This window comes from Balaenoptera borealis, assembly GCF_965194805.1.
Source record: "Balaenoptera borealis genome assembly, chromosome: 8".
Taxonomy (NCBI): Eukaryota; Metazoa; Chordata; class Mammalia; order Artiodactyla; family Balaenopteridae; genus Balaenoptera; species Balaenoptera borealis.
Window position 1 is genome coordinate 117,742,550 of NC_138865.1, and position 16,307 is coordinate 117,758,856.

The 16,307-nt window shown below is 45.9% G+C and overlaps 1 protein-coding gene across 6 annotated transcripts in view; it reads left to right on the top strand.

The window, feature by feature from the left end:
• Positions 1 to 1,480: 1,480 nt before the first annotated feature.
• The window catches only part of PRRT1B (proline rich transmembrane protein 1B), a 42,256-nt gene continuing 27,429 nt past the window's right edge, over positions 1,481 to 16,307 (top strand). The window contains exons 1-5 of one of the 6 annotated variants that reach the window (XM_082400810.1): positions 1,481 to 1,548; positions 1,649 to 2,680; positions 3,408 to 3,484; positions 3,985 to 4,136; positions 4,551 to 4,653. In XM_082400810.1, the coding sequence (XP_082256936.1) occupies positions 2,628 to 2,680; positions 3,408 to 3,484; positions 3,985 to 4,136; positions 4,551 to 4,653 (385 nt within the window). In that variant the 5' untranslated portion in view covers positions 1,481 to 1,548; positions 1,649 to 2,627. Of the gene's footprint in view, positions 1,549 to 1,579; positions 2,681 to 3,407; positions 3,485 to 3,984; positions 4,137 to 4,513; positions 4,654 to 5,382; positions 5,614 to 16,307 lie in introns of those variants that run through there. The other 5 variants (XM_082400814.1, XM_082400809.1, XM_082400811.1 and 2 more) reach the window with 5 other exon arrangements.

Sequence of the window (16,307 nt, forward strand, 5' to 3'; positions counted from 1 at the left end):
GGCTTGATGTTTGTCCCTAGAGCTGAGCCCTATGAGGGCAGGGCGGTGGCTGGCTTGTGCTGCCGAATCTCTCTGCCACGCACAGGAAGCACCTATCGTTGCTGAATGAGCAATGGGGTTGAGACTCATAGGTTTGGCTTTCTCAGAACCAGGTGAGGCAGAACGCTGGGATTCTCGGCTCCCATCTTTACCATCCCCCCACCACGTCAAGTTCACAGGAGCACAGGAAACACAGCTTTCCAACATGGCCCTCCTCCCCCAATCCCCTTAGCCAGCCCCACCACCTGCAAAAATGTCAGTTCATTCCCCTCAGGTCTTTAAGCTTTTGTTTGAACACAAGCTGGCGCTCAGCACTTAAAGAGTTGACCAGGTGTCCGTCGTTTTAAGAGTATTTATTGCCATTTTTCCCAGTCACAGGTGTAACCCATGCTCATTGCAGAAAATGCATACGCACAAACACACACACAAATAAAACTAAAATCAGCCATAACCCCTCACCCAGGGAAAACCATGGTTTTGTATTCTGGTGTTTGCTTTTCTGGTCTGATATGGCCATGGCTAGATAGTGCAAAGTTAAACAAGGTTTGGTCACATATCTTGAATAGCAGTACAGCCTCACACAATCTGTCAAAAGGGCAGAAATAGCAGGAGTGAACCCACGAATCACCAAAGTGGCAATTAGTAAAAGTCGATTGTGCAAAAGACAGTTCTTGAACCAAGAGCTCTCAAAACATGGAATAAGCCTCAGGGTACGTTGTTATAAAGCAGTTCATATAGTGCGGAGGCAGTCTGTTTATTCTTCACCATGATTGGTTATAATATTAGGATTTTCTTAAATGATAGGGAATTGGTTACCTCATACCAATTTCGGGAAACAGTTTCAGTTGTGCTTATGATTTCCGGAGGCAGAAGGAAGGAATGACCCCAGTCAAGTTACTCTTGCAAAATAAGCTAAATTAAACTTTATGTGCACAGGTAAACTGTCACCGAACCAAACCGGGGTCTGTTTGCCTGCGCACAGCAAAGCCAATCTACTGACACTGGGTCGTGGTGAAGGAAAATACAGCGTTTACTGCAGGCGCCAAGCAAGGAGTCCGGGACAGCTAGTGCTTAAAAAGCCCAAACTCTCCACTGGCTTTCAGGGAAGGTTTTTAAAGCAGCGTGAGGGAGGGGGGCTGTGGGGTGTGGGATCAACTGGTGGACATTCTTCTGATGGGTTGGTGGTGAGGTCATCAGGAGTCAACATCATCAGCCTTCTGGTTCCAACCGGTCTGGGGTCTACGTGCTTGTGGGCAGCATGCAGTTAACTTCTTCCACCTGGTCAGGGTTTCAGTATCTGCAAAACAGCTCAAAGGACGTGGCTCAGAATATTAACTGTAGCCCTTGAGGAGGAACTAAAGGTCCTTGACTTTGTTTAATAGCTAAACTATTATTTTGTTCTGCTTGACTGTTTTCCTTTCTGCATTTTCTCACTTCTCTGATTAAATTTGCTCTTTGGAACTTGGGGAAGGCCTAGGAAGCTAACGTTTTTCTACAGCCAAGACGCAGGTGGAGGACATGGCGGGGTTAGGGTGGAGGGGGGGGGGGTCTTCTTTGGGAAGGCCCTGTAGGGTCCTGCTTGGTTACAAAATTGGTTTTGTCTGCTCAGGCAACTTTCAAGGCTGGTCTTCGTTTGTTTTTTATTTTAACAAACCCATTTTCCTGATGGGGAAATTGAGGAGCAGAGAGATTACATGGCTCGCCCAAGGCTTGCGGCTGCAAATGGACCTCCAGTCAAGATAGCTGAGCTGGTGTGTTTGCACAGATACAAGCTCCAGACACGGAGGAGTACATCATCGTCCCGTTCCAAGACAAGAAATGTAAATACGGTATCCAGGCCCTTGAGAGAAGAAGGTCCTCGTTGCCGAGTGCCCATAAAGGAGCCAGGAGCAGATTGTGCCGTGGGGGGGTGGGAGTCAAAGCCACAGCCCCACGCACAGCAGCAGGGTTCTGGAACTGGCCCTCTGCATTCCGCGGGAGCCTGAAAGGGTCTGTGCTTGTGTGAAACTGAAGCAAACTGCTACCCCAATGGCTCTGAGTAGAGTCCTCTCCCAGAAAGTGGAACGCTGGGCCTGACAGCACGTGGGCCACCTACATGGTGCAGAAACCTCAAGTGGAGAAATAAAAGATGGTCCACAGCCAGTGACTTCCTTAGAAGCCACCATAGAAGCTACCTGCCTCATACACCAGGGCACGCGTGCGGTACACACAGGGTGCCTTTAGAAGTCAACTCCTGCCGACCATGAAATCATGATGCTGCTGAAGGCCACGAGGAAACCCCCCTACTGTGCAGCAGTCAGCAGGTGTGGCAAATGGGCCGAATCGCATCTAAGAAACTACAGTGATTTGAAAAGGATTTAAAACCAAGTCTATAAAAGTGTTTGAAAACATGGCAACTAAATGCAACACATAATCCTTGACTGGATTCTGTCCTGGCAAAAAAATGTGCTGGAAAAGGCATTGTTGGCTCATTTGTCCCATTCTTGCAACTTGTCTCTGAGCTTGAAATTATTTTCCAAGAAAAAGTTTTAAAAACCATTTGAAGAGAAAGCACATGGAATAGAGTGCATCACCACAGAAAAGACATTATGAAAAACATGCAGATTTTAAAAGAACCAAATGAAAATTCTAACCGTGAAAGGTAAAGACATCAAGATGTTTTGCAGAGCCCACCCCCCCCAGGTGTGGTTTGTCTGAGGTTTTTCTCTCCTGTGATTGAATTTATGGATTCTTGGAAGGAATATACAACATCAGAGCTTCAAAATACCTGCACCACCTCTGTTTCCTCATGGTTACTTTTCCCATTTGTTTATTTTTGTCTCTTTCAATGAGATTCTTTCTTCCCATCTAAGGTGGATGAACCCGGTCCCTGTTGATATTTTAGAGCAGGGGACTCGAAAGATGGTTAGAAGTTCTGAGTGTGTGGGTGAGGTTTGTTTGCCTGGGTACATTCATTGAGGAAACCCTGATATTTCTATACGTCTGTTGGTCTATCCTGACTGTTGGCTTCCTGTGAGCACAGAAAATGAACACCACAGCAATTGTTTTAGAACTGAGACCAACAAAATATTCTTTTCAGGGAGGAGTATTTTGTCACTGACATTGTTTAGAATTACTGTCCCACGGTTATTAAAAGCAGAGCAGCTTTTAGCCAGTTTTATTATTGTCTTCAAACAATGCACCCCCTTGTTGCCTGCACCCACCCAGGGTGGACCCCTTCCACCCTGCTGCCCGTGGTGTGTAACCTCCTCCTCCTTGGGCTAAGCTCTGGGTTGTTTCACCCTCTCCGGGTTAGCTTTTGCCTCTTCCGTCATCACCAAAGCCAGCTCCCTGCATTAAATGTCCCCTGTTTCTTTTAAATACTCCAGGTGGTTTCTGCTTTCCCAGCTGGATCCTGATTGCCCCAGAATCAAGTCCTGCTTTCGTGTCTGGAGACTCTCTCATGGTGGGTTGTTTGCCTGTGCGTTTTGCCTTTGGGGGTTGTGCACTTATCTTCAGGGGCGCTTCTTCTGTGGGAATCTTGTCATCTTGGATGGGGGTTGTCCCACCAGAGTAGTTTTGCTTGGGAGAAATCCCAGCGCTCTTTCCTGGAGCCACTATTTTCTTTTTAATGTCAATTTTTTAAAGTCGGGGTTTCTGGACCACAACAACGGGCTGAACTTGAAACCCAGACCCATGTGAGGAATAGGCCTGTGGTTACAACTCCTAGGGAGACTTTGTTTCCTCATCCAGAACCTAGTCTGGGTCAGACTGGCTTCCTTGTCTCCTCTGTGAGCCATGGGCAGATTTTATTTTGTGTTCATCGGTCTTCATCCCAACTCCCTGCTTCGCAGACCCAAGGTTTCATCTCCTGCACATCTGGGTGCAAAACTTAAGCCGAGACCAGCTTAAGAGACCACTAACCCACCACAGTGCACAGACAGCACCCGCCTCCATCCCCTCCAGGCTGTGTCGGTGTCCGCTCTTCCTTGGTCCCTGGGGATCTCCCTTACTATCTTGGGAGCTCAGCCATGAATTTAAATTGCCGTCTGGCTTGCCTGCGTAGTCTAGCATTTCTCGGTGTTTGGAGTGAGACCTGCTTTGAGTTCTCCAGTCTGGTAAGTTTCAGGGACTAGAAGTCTCACACACACATTGTTTTAAAACCCAGGAGATTTCATATGACAATCTGTATTTCTGGCTTCTCTTGCTGGGCAAAATAAAAGGAAGGATTCGGCAACTCGGATCCCCAAGGCCTTTTCTGGCCACAGATCCATCCAGCCGTGCTCTCCGGCTTGCCCCAGTCTCCCCTTGCCCTTTCCCAGTTGGGCCTGGGCTGCTCCCCTCCTCCCACCCGCCTCCAACTCGGCTTCCTCCCCGGGGGGCCGCCGGGCGCGGGTCCTGCCGAGGCGGCCAGGCTGGCGGGCGCCCGCAGGTTCGGGCCCCAGCGCCGGGGCGCGCGTGGAGCCGCCTGTTGACACAGCCGCGGGCAATCCAGGCGGTCAATGATTAACCGGCCGCGCTGCCGGCACCAGGAAACCCGAGCCGCCCGTGAAAGCGGAGCCGGGCCCGACGGCGACGGCGGGAGGCGCCGGGCGCGGGAGGCGTGCAGCCCAGCTGGTCTCGCCATGGACGCAGGTAAGGGCGGCGGGCCCGGTGCGCGCTCCCGGGGGTCCCGGCTCCCGGGGAAGGCGAGGGCGACCCCGCCCCGGGCCCCGAGGCTGGTCTGCCCTGGGACGCCTCTCCCTCGCACCCGGAACTGAGGGGCCCGGAGGCCGCTGCGGGGAGTTCGGGCACCTTGGCCGCAGCCCCCTCCGCCGGGGAGGGGCAGCCCTCGGCGCAGCCCCCGGGCGGGCAGCAGGAGCCCGGCAGTGGCGATGTGGGGGGCACGTTCCCCTCCCTCCCCCACACCCCGTCCTTCCTCTAATGACTGTTCACCGGGCAAAGGTGGTGAACGGGCTAGGCTGCAGTCCTTGGAGCGGGGAAGGGGGCCACCCTGGCAAGGGGGGCAGAGACAGGGCCAGGGAGGGAGAGAGAGCCGGGAAGAGATGGCAGGAGACCCCGCAGACTGACTCGGGGACCGAGAGGCGGGGCGGGGGCGGGGGGCGTGCTAGGTAGCTGGGCAGACGGGGTGCGGGGCGCGGGGAGGCTCAGCCCGGCAACTCCGGCGGCCCGCGGCGCAGCCAGCCCTGGGCGGGGCGGGGGGCGGTGAACCGAGACCCCGGCCTTGCCCTCGGGGGTCCCAGGCTGGCCGGGCAGGGGGTCGTGGTGACGGCGGCGGGACCCGGAGCCGCAGGCGGTGCGGAGTCCGCCTGACCCACCGCCCCCGCGAACCTGGGGCGGGCGCACCTAGATTTCTTCTTCAAGGGGCTCCCGAGGGGCTGCTGCTGCGAATGGGGACCGGCCCCGCCTGACTTCATCTGCCGCCCGCACCCCGGGCCCTCGAGCACCTCCCACCAAACTCCCGGCCCCCCTTTCCGGCTGGAATGTCCCGCCGAGGCTCGGGTGTCGAGAACCCGAGAACCCGAGGCCACGGCCGGGCAGCCCCGCCAGCAAATTTATTTATTCTGCAGCCCTATCTCCGCGTCATCGGGCCAGGTATTTACCCAGGCGGCCCGGGTAGCTGCGGTTTTTGTTATGATAACTGGGGCAGGGGATCGGCGTCTCCCCGGGGCACTCCCGTGCCAGCAACCGAGGGAGCGCCTCCTAGGCTCAGGTTACCTACTGGGAGCCTCAGTTCTCTCACCTGTGAAACGGGATAATAAGACACACCTGAGGCTGACCTGAGCTACTGTAAGGAAGCTCTCAGAACAGAGCCTGAGCTTGTGTCCACTGTTATTATTTTTATTATTTTATTTTAATTAATTAATTTATTTTTGGCTGCCTTGGGTCTTTGTTGCTGCCCGCGGGCTCTCGCTAGAGCGGGGGCTACTCTTCGTTGCGGTGCACGGGCTTCTCACTGCGGTGGCTTCTCTTGCTGCGGAGCACGGGCTCTAGGTGCGCAGGCTTCAGTAGTTATGGCTCGCGGGCTCTAGAGCACAGGCTCAGTAGTTGTGGCTCACGGGCTTAGTTGCTCCGCGGCTTGTGGGAGCTTCCCGGACCAGGGCTCGAACCCTTGCCCCCTGCATTGGCAGGGGGATTCTTAACCACTGCGCCACCAGGGAAGTCCCTGTTATTATTTTTAAATGATCGTTACTATTATTATCCTCATTTACAGATGAGGAAAGGGAGACATGGAGAATTTGTCTCTAAGGTCGCAGAGCCAGCGTTCACGGGGTGGCACAGCTGGCTCAGGGTTAATGCAGATGTCATGTCTGTTCCTCAGGGCCTGGCACCTGATAGATGCTTAAAAATGGTAGCTGCAGTTCCAAGCACTATCACTGCTATTCACTTGGACATCTTAGCGGCAAAGCTTCATCCACTTAGCAGCCCCACAGGCACCTGACCCTGCTGAAATCATGGTATTTCTGTGGGGTTTGTGTAGAGGATTCTTTTTTTTTTTTTTTTAAGTATAGTTGATTTGAAGTATAGTTGATATCCAGTGTTGTGTTAGTTTCAGGTGTACAGCAAAGTGATTCAGTTATGTATATATTCTTTTTCAGATTCTTTTCCATTATAGGTTATTATAAGATATCGAATATAGTTCCCTGTGCTCTACAGTAGGTCCTTGTTGTTTATCTATTTTATATATAGTAGTTTGTAGCTGTTAATCCCAAGCTCCTAATTTATCCCCCATCCCTTTCGGTAACCATAAGTTTGTTTTCTATGTCTGTGCATCTGTTACTGTCTTGTAAATAAGTTCATTTGTATCAGTTTTTTAGATTCCACCTATAAGTGATATCATATGATACTCGTCTTTCTCTGTCTGACTGACTTCACTTAGTATGATCATCTCTCGGTCCATGCAGAATTGTATTTCTGAGCCTAAAACACTAGTCCACAGGAGTTGCCCAGTGGAAACGTGTGGGATTGAATGGCTGGCGGCTGGGTCCCTCTGCCTAGCTGCATATTCAGAGGGTCGTTTGGGGGCTTTGTGTACCAAGGGTGGTGGATTTTGGCTGAGAGCTTCATAAGTAGGTCAGCAAGTGGCCTCTGGGCTTAGAGGAAGGCCCTCTAGCGTAGACAGCAAACACAACTTCTCATTTTCCCCACAATGTTCCTTTTGTTCTTGTTGCCTTATTTGAAAACTCCAGCCCTTGGCTGGGTCGGTGAGGTTGGGAGCTGCCCTGGTGTCTCCCGCAGGGACATTTAGGCCACACCCACCCTCCAATAGATCAGCAACCCTGAAGACCCCCACGGAGGTCCTCTTGGAAGAGCCCAGCTCTCTGGATCAAACTCAGAAGTCACAAACCTTGCTGACGTTACGTGTGATCTCATTCCTCATTGGCTTTGATTTCCCCCACTTGTTACCGATTCCCCAAACTGGCCGGAACACCCTTCCAGTTTCTCATCTCCCAGCCGCTTCCTAACCTCAGATAACGGTAGCCAGGGTTAGTGGAGCGCCCAAGCACCGTACATGCATACACTCATTTCATCCCCACAATAACCCCGAGAAGTGGTGGTGTCCCCATTTTAAGGATGAGGAGACTGAGGAGGCACAGGGAAAGGAAGCAGCCCGGGCGGTCTGGCCCCTGAGCTCCAGCTCCTGATCATGACCCAGAACCTCAGCCCAGGGACTTCCCTGGTGGTCCAGTGGTTAGGACTTGGTGCTTTCACTGCTGGGGCCCCGGGTTCAATCCCTGGTCGGGGAACTAAGATCCCGCATGCTGCGTGGCATGGCCAAAAAAAAAAAAAAAAAAAAGAACCTCATCCCGTATCCACCAGGCCAGCTCTGCCCTGGGCACTGAGCAGGGAGAGGAGAGATCTGATCTGCCCTGTTGCTCTTGTCAGCTCCCTTCCCCTCCTCCCCCCGGGTGCTGCCAGGCCCGGTGCACCGCCTCCGTACTGCCCAGGTCCGTCCTCTTGTCCATAGCCCTCTGGCTCTGGCTACTGCTGTGTCTCCCTTTATTCCGCCTTTGCCTCCTCTCCTCCCTTCCAATGCTCCCAAAGGAAACTTTCTGCGTCAATTATCAGTTGGCTTTTGTTGCGGAACAAACCAACCCCAGACCGAGTGGCCTAAAACAACAGACATTTATTATTTCTCATGATTTTGCAGGTCGGGGCCAGCTCACTGGGGCTGGGTGGTCTAGGGGTTGGTAAGCCATTGGCTGGGAGCCCCCATTCTCCTCCTTGGAGCTGATCCAGTGGGCTCCCTCACGGCAGTGACAGAAGGATTCCCAGAAGTGGGAGAGAGCAAGCCCTAGCGTGCAAGTGTTTTAAAACATTTTTTCTTTAAAGAATGTTTTAACTTTACTTGGGGTACAATTTAAAATGTACGCTTTGATCAGTTTTGATGTATTACGTATCTGTCAAGCTATCACTACATCAGAATAAGAATCTTGATCACCCCCAAAAGCTTCCTTGTGCCCTTGGTAATCCCTCCCTGCAACTATGGAATGGCTTCCTGTTCCTCCAAGAAGGCATATTCTAGGATTTTATATCCGTGAGGTCATATAGCCTGGACCCTTTTGACTGGCTGCCTTTCCTCAGTCCTAATGATTTAGCGATGCCTCCACGTGGGCTGCTGTGCGTATCCACAGTTCACTCCTTTTCACTGCTGAGTAGTTGTGACTGTTGAACAAATTATAGATGGTCCCCAACTTACGATGGTTCAACTTCTGATTTTTCGACTTTACAATGGTGCGAAGGTGATGTGCATTCGGTAGAAACCATATTTTCTGTTTTGAATTTTGATTTTTCCTGCCCTGGTGACATGCAGTGGCACGATGCCGGTCAGCCACGGGATCACGGGGGTAAACACCTGATACATGCTGTACCCATTCAGTCATTCTATTTTCCATTTTCAGTGCAGTGTTCAACAAATGACATGAGATACTCAACACTTTAGTATCAAATAGGCTTTGTGGTAGATGGTTTTGCCCAACTATAGGCTAATGTAAGTGTTCTGAGCACGTTTAAGGTAGGCTGGGCTAAGCTACGATGTTCCAGAGGTCAGGTGTACTAAACGCTATTTTGACTTACGATATTTTCAACTTTAAAAAAAAAGTTATTATCATTTATTTTTTTTGGCTGCGTTGGGTCTTTGTTGCTGCGTGCAGGCTTTCTCTAGTTGTGGCGAGCGGGGGCTACTCTCCGTTGTGGTGCGCGGGCTTCTCATTGCGGTGGCTTCTCTTGTTGCGGAGCACGGGCTCTAGGCGTCTGGGCTTCATTAGGTGTGGCACGAGGGCTCAGTAGTTGTGGTGCACGGGCTTAGTTGCTCCGCGGCATTGGGATCTTCCCGGACCAGGGCTTGAACCCGTGTCCCCTGCATTGGCAGGCGGATTCTTAACCACTGTGCCACGAGGAAAGCCCGATATTTTCAACTTTTGATGGGTTTCTCAGGAGGTGACTCCATCGTGAGTTGAGGAAGAGCTGTACCCGCAACACTTAGGTTTTAAACAGCCCCCATTTATTACTGCACAGCCTGGTGTGGCTGGGCTGGGTGCCTGTGGCTTGAGTTTCTCCTGAAGTTGTAGCCAAGTCATCAGCCGGGATGCAGTCACCTCAAGACTCAGCAGAGGCTGAAGGGCTGCCTGCAAACGCACTCACCTGGTTGTTGGCAGGTTTCGGTGCCTCCTGGGTTGTTGGCTAGGGCCTCAGTGTCCTGTTGTGTCACGTGGGCCCCTCCCGCCGTGGTTCACTTCCTCCTGGAGTTGCTGGAGACAAAGAGAGAGTAATTGACAAGAAGCCATGATCTTTTTAAAACCCAATCTTGGGACTTCCCTGGTGGTGCAGTGGGTAAGCCTCCACACTCCCGACGCAAGGGGCCTGGGTTCGATCCCTGGTTGGGGAACTAGATCCAGCATGCGGCAACTGAGACCCGGCAAAGCCAAAATAAATAAATTCACGAATAAATAACTAAAATATTTTTTAAAAAAGCACCTAATCTCAGAAGTGACCCCATACCTGCTGCCATAGTCTCTTCATTAGAAGTCATGCAGGGAGTTCCCTGGGGGTCCAGTGTTAGGACTCTGTGCTCTCACTGCCGAGGGTGCGGGTTCGATCCCTTGTCAGGGAACTGAGATCCCACAAGCTAAGCAACATGGCCAAAAAAAGAAAAGTCACGCAGTAAAAAAGTCATGCAGTCCGGGACACTCAAGGGGAGAGAATTACATGTCAGGAGGCAGGGATCATAGAGCTGCCTCTGCAGACGTATTCCAGTGTATGGATACAGCACAATTGCTTTATCCATTCATCTGGTTGTGGACTTTTTGGGTTGTTTCCAGTCTGGGTCTACTGCAAACAGAGTTTCTATACACATTTGTGTGGCTATATATTTTTATTTCCCTTGAGTAAACACCTAGGAGTGGAATAGCTGAATCTTATGGTATATGTATGTTTAACTTCTTAAGAAATTGTCAAACTGTTTCCCAAAGTGGTTTACTATTTTATTTTCCTACTTGCAGTGTTTGTTTCCTGCTTCCATTGTTTTACATACTTACCAAAGCTTGCTAAGGTTAGGTTGGTTGGTTTTGTTTTTAATTTTAGCCATTCTAATGGATGTGTAGTGATATCTCGTTTTAATTGGCATTTCTAATTTTGATGGCATTTCTGATGACTAAAGACATGGAGCATCTTTTTATGTGCTTATTGGCCATTTGAGTGTCTACTTTGGTGAAGTAGACAAATATTTCGTCCACTTTCTTATTGGGATATTTGACTTATTATTGAGTTTAAGAGTTCTTTATACAGTGTTGATACAACTCCTTTGTCTGATATATGTGTTATATTTTCTCCCACTCTGTGATGTGACTTTGTATTTCTTAGTGATGTCTTTTGAAGAAAATTGTTTATTTTGAAGTCCAATATATGCATTTTTTTCTCTTATGGATCATGCTTTTGGTGTCATGCATAGTATTTATCTAGTCTAAGGTCACAAAGATATTCTCCTATATTTTTTCCAGAAGTTTTATAGTTTTAGGTGTTACATTTGGGTTTATGATGTATTTTAGTTAATTTCTGTGTTGTGAGGAAAGAGTCAATATTCACTTTTTTCCCACAAAGATAGCCAGTTGCTCTTACACCAATTATTAAAAAGACTTTCCTTTCCCCATTGAATTGCCTTAGAACCTTTGGCAAAAATCAAATGACCAAATAGATATGTGCGTCTGTTTTGATGCTCTACTATTTTAATGCTACATTGATATATGTGTCTATCATTTCATTAATATGAACTGTCTCGTTTATTGTAGATTTATAGTAAATCCTGAAATCAGGTAAAGTCCTCCAATTTTGTTTTGTTTTGTTTTTTTAAAGAATGTCCTTTTTATTTATTTTTTTAAAAGCCAAGCATTTGTTTTAATAAGCATGCATAATTAATATTTTTAAAATGAATTTAGTGCTTTACAACAGCTAGAAAACTTTGTTTAGACAGAAAACTTTCCTCAACTTCTTTACAGTTATTTCAAAAGGATTATATGAATTTATTATACTCTGTCCTGTGTTTCATCCTCTTAGTATTACGATAATGCTAATATTTTATGCTAATTCTTACTGAACTTCGATAATCTACGTCATATTTGAAAGGTTAGAATTATACCTTCTGGAAATCTTCAAATAGTTACAATCACTGAGAACATTTACTCTATTCTCACATGTCCATTTTAAGAAGAATTTTAAGGTAAAAAAAGTCTTCCCCACTAATCCCTCCATTCCTCACACCATCATATATAACATATTTTTTCACCTGCTTGGAATCGAGAATTACGTGGTCAGCCCCAGATCCTTCCTACCTAAAATGCTCTTTCATCCTTTAAAGAGTTTTTTGTTTATTTTTTTAAACCTTTATTTTTTTTGGCCGCGCTGTGCAGCTTACGGGATCTTAGTTTCCCAACCAGGGATCAAATCCGTGTCCTTGGCAGGGAACTCCCCAGATATTTTTTTCCTTGTGATGAGAACTCCTAGGATCCTCTCTCTTAATAACTTTCATACTTAACATTCAGCAGTGTTAATTTATCATGTTGTACATTACATCCCTAGTACCCATCTTATAACTGGAAATATTTTTATAATTATAATTTTATCTTATAACTGGAAATTTGTACTTTCTCAAAACATTTTTGGCTGTGCAGATTGTGGGATCTTAGTTCCTCAACGAGGGATCCAACCCACGCCCTCGGCAGTGAAAGCATGGAGTCCTAACCATTGGACTGGGGAATTCCCGGTTTTTAAATTTTTTTAAGCCATTAAAAAAAAATTGAAGTATAGTTAAATTACAGTGTTGTGTTAGTTTCAAGTGTACAGCAAAGTGAGAGATATATATATATATATATATATATATATATATATATACCCTTTTTCAGATTCTTTTCAATTATAGGTTATTACAAGATATTGAATATAGTTCTCTGTGCTGTACAGTAGGATCTTGTTGTTTATCTCTTTTATATATAGTATTATAGTTTGTATCTGCTAATCCCAAACTCCTTATTTATCCCTCCCTCCCCCCTTTCCCCTTTGGTAACCATAAGTTTGTTTTCTGTGTATGTGTCTGTTTCTATTTTGTAAATAAGTTCCTTTGTATAATATTTTAGATTCTGCATATAAGAAATACCATCTGATGTTTGTCTTTCTCTGTCTGACTTACTTCACTTAGTATGATCATCTCTAGGTCCATACATGTTGCAGCAAATGGCATTATTTCATTCTGTCTGTCTTTTTTTTTTTGTGGCTGAGTAGTATTCCATTGTGTGTGTATGTGTGTATTACACATACATACATATATATACGTATATACATATATATACACACACACACACATATATATACACCACATCTTCTTTAACATTGACTTTTTTTTTTCTTTTTTGGCTGAGTTGGGTCTTTGTTGCTGCGCGTGGGCTTTCTCTAGTTGCGGCGAGCGGGGGCTACTCTTCGTTGTGGTGCGCGGGCTTCTCATTGTGGTGGCTTCTCTTGCTGCGGAGCATGGGTGCTAGGCGCCCGGGCTTTGCCTATTTTAGCTGATATTAAAGGAGCCACTCCAGCCTTTTTTGCTTACTGTTTATTTGGCATATCTTTTTCCACCCATTTACTTTCAGCTCTCTGTGTCTTTATATTTAAAGTTTATCTATTGTAGGTTGCTTGTAAGTCTTGGTTTTTATTCATTATGTCAATCTCTGCATTTTAACTGGAAAGTTTAGACCATCAGCATTTAAAGTAATTATTGATATGGTTGCATTTAAGTATATAATTTTATTACTGTTTTCTCTTTGCCTCTGTTTTGTTCCTCTTCCACTCCCGTGCTGTGCCCCACTCCCTACCTTTTTTGGGTATTATTTAAATATTTTTTAGTATTCCATTTTATCTCTTGGTGTTTTGGCTGCATAGCTTCATGTTATTTTTTTAGTGGTTGCTCTAGGGGTTAAAATACATACCTAACTTTTCATAGTCTACTTAGAGTTAGTATTGTATCACTTCCAGTAAAATGTAGAACCTTAGAGGTCTCTTTACCCTCATGCCCATCCATTTATAAGCTTAATAAGTGTTATAGTTTTCATGTGTAATACATCTGTACACATTGCAAACTCATCATAAAATGTTATAATTTTGGCCTTCAACCGTCATATATTAGAGGATTTAAGAGGAAAAAAATTATCTTTTATTTTCACCCCAATAATTATACATCTGTGGTTCTTCCTTTATTTCTGAAGTTTCAAGTTTACCTCTGGTATTATTTCTTTTCAGCCCAAAGAACTTCTTTTAGCCTTTCTGTTAACAGAAGGTCTCTGGCAAGGAATTCTCTTAGTTTTCTTTCATCTGAGAATGACTTTATTTTACTTGTGGTAGGCAGAGCTCTAAAGATGACACCCAGGTTTCCCTTCCCTAGTTATTCAATAAAACACTAGTATAGGTACTGCTGTGAAGGGATTTTACAGATGGAATTAAAGTCTCAAGTCAGTTGATCTTAAAATACAGAGAGTTTTTCTGGGTGGGCCTGACCTAATCAGGTGAGCCCTTTAAAAGCAGAAATATCTCTCTACGTGGTAGTAGAAGGGAAGACAGGGAATTTTGAAGCATGAGAGGGATCTGATGTGCATCCCTGGCTTTAAAGATCAAAATAGTCACATGGGAAGGACGGTGAGCAGCCTCTGGGAGCAGAGAACCTCAGACCCACAGAACTGGAATTTGCCAACAACCTGAATGAACTTGCATATAGATTCTTCCTTAGAGCTCCAGGTAAGAGCCCATTCCAACTGACACCTTGATGTTGGCCTGGTAAGACCCTGAGTTGAGTCAGCCTGGACTTCCTGACCTACAGAACTGTGAGTTAGTACATGAGCATTTTGGTAATTTTTCCCCATTAAAAAAAATTGTTGTAAAATACACATAACATAAAATTTATCATCTTAACAATTTTTAAGTGTACAGTTCAGTGGTACTAAATGCATTTACATTGTTGTGTAACCATCACCACCATCCATCTCCATAACTTCTTTCATCTTTCCAAGCTGAAACTCTGTACCCATTAAATAATGTCTCCATTCCCCCCGCTATCCCAGCTCCTGGTAACCACCATTCCCCTTTCTGTCTCTGAGTTTGACCACTCTAAGGACCTCAGACAGTGGAATCATACAATATTTGCCTTTTTGTCACTGGCTTATTTCACTTAGAGTAATGTCCTTAAGTTTCCTCCTTGTTGTCAGAATTTCCTTCCTTTTAAAGGGTGAATAATATTCCGTTGTATGGACAGACCACACTTTGCTTATCCATTCATCTGTTGGTAGACTCTTGGGTTGCTTCCACCTTTTAGTTTTTGTGAATGGTGCTGCTGTGAACATGGGTGTATAAATATCTCTTAAAGCTCCTGCTTTCAGTTCTTCTGGGTATATACCCAGAAGTGGAATTATTGGATCATGTGGAAATTCTATTTTTATTTATTTATTTATTTAAAACATTTATTTATTTATTTAGCCGCACCGTGAGGCTTGTGGGATCTTAGTTTCCCGACCAGGGATTGAACTCAGGCCACGGCAGTGAAAGGGCCGAGTCCTAACCACTGGACTGCCAGAGAATTCCCTGGAAATTCTATTTTTAATTTTTTGTGGAATTGCCATATGGCTGCACTGTTTTACATTCCCACTAACAGTGCACAAGGGCTCTGATTTCTCCATATCCTAGCCTCTGGGTTTTATTATATTTTTGATTGTAATCATTATAATGGATGTGAGGTGGATGGGTGTTGTAAGCCACTATATTTATGATAATTTGTTATACAGCAATAGAAAATGAATACATGCCTTTATTCCTGAAGGACATTTCCTTTATGTTTTATTTTATTTTATTTTTTTTGGCCTCGTGGCATGTGGTACCTTAATTCCCCAACCAGGGATCAAACCCGCCCGCCCCTGCTCTGGAAGCACTGAGTCTTAACCACTGGACCACCAGGGAAGTCCCTGAAGGACATTTCCTTTAGATATCGATTTCTGGGTTGATCCACTGTCTTCTGACCTCGGTCGCCTCTATGGAAATTCAAATTGTTGTTCCCCTGTATATAACGTGTCATTTTTCTCTGCCTGTTTTCAAGGCTTTGTTGTTATCTTTGGTTTTGAGAAGTTTTATGATGATGTATCTGGGTGGTTTGCTCCCACAGAGTGCCTGTTCTGGATTTTCTGAGTTTTATGAATTTGTCTTTCACCACATTTAGGAAGCTAGCAGCCATTATTACTTCAGATATATTTTTCCTAAAATCTGTCCTGGGACTTGACTGGCACACAGAGTGAAGACCCTCTTGTGTTACCACACATGTCCCTGAGGCGCTATTCTTTTTTTTTTTTTTCCCCCCTTAATCTGTTTGTTGGATTGGTGCTTCTTCAAGTTCACTGACTTTTTTTTCCCTGTCACCTCCATTTTGATATTGAGACCAATCAGTGAATTAAAAAAAAAAAAATTCAGATATTATGTGTTTTTTTCCCATCAAACTTTATAATTCTTTATTGAGAGCTTTTCTCAAGTGTGTTTATCTTTCCTCATGGAGCCTAGTTATAACAGCTGCTTTTTCTGATAATTCCAACGTCTAGGTCATCTCCAGGTGGACATATGTTGATTGTCTTTTCCCTTGAGGACTGGTCACATTTTCCTAGTTCTTTGTATGGTGAATGATTTTAGGATTGTGTCCTGTACATTGCGAATATTATGTTGTGTAGATTCTCAGTCCTGTTATAATTCCCTGGAAAGTCTTGATATGTTTTGTTTTA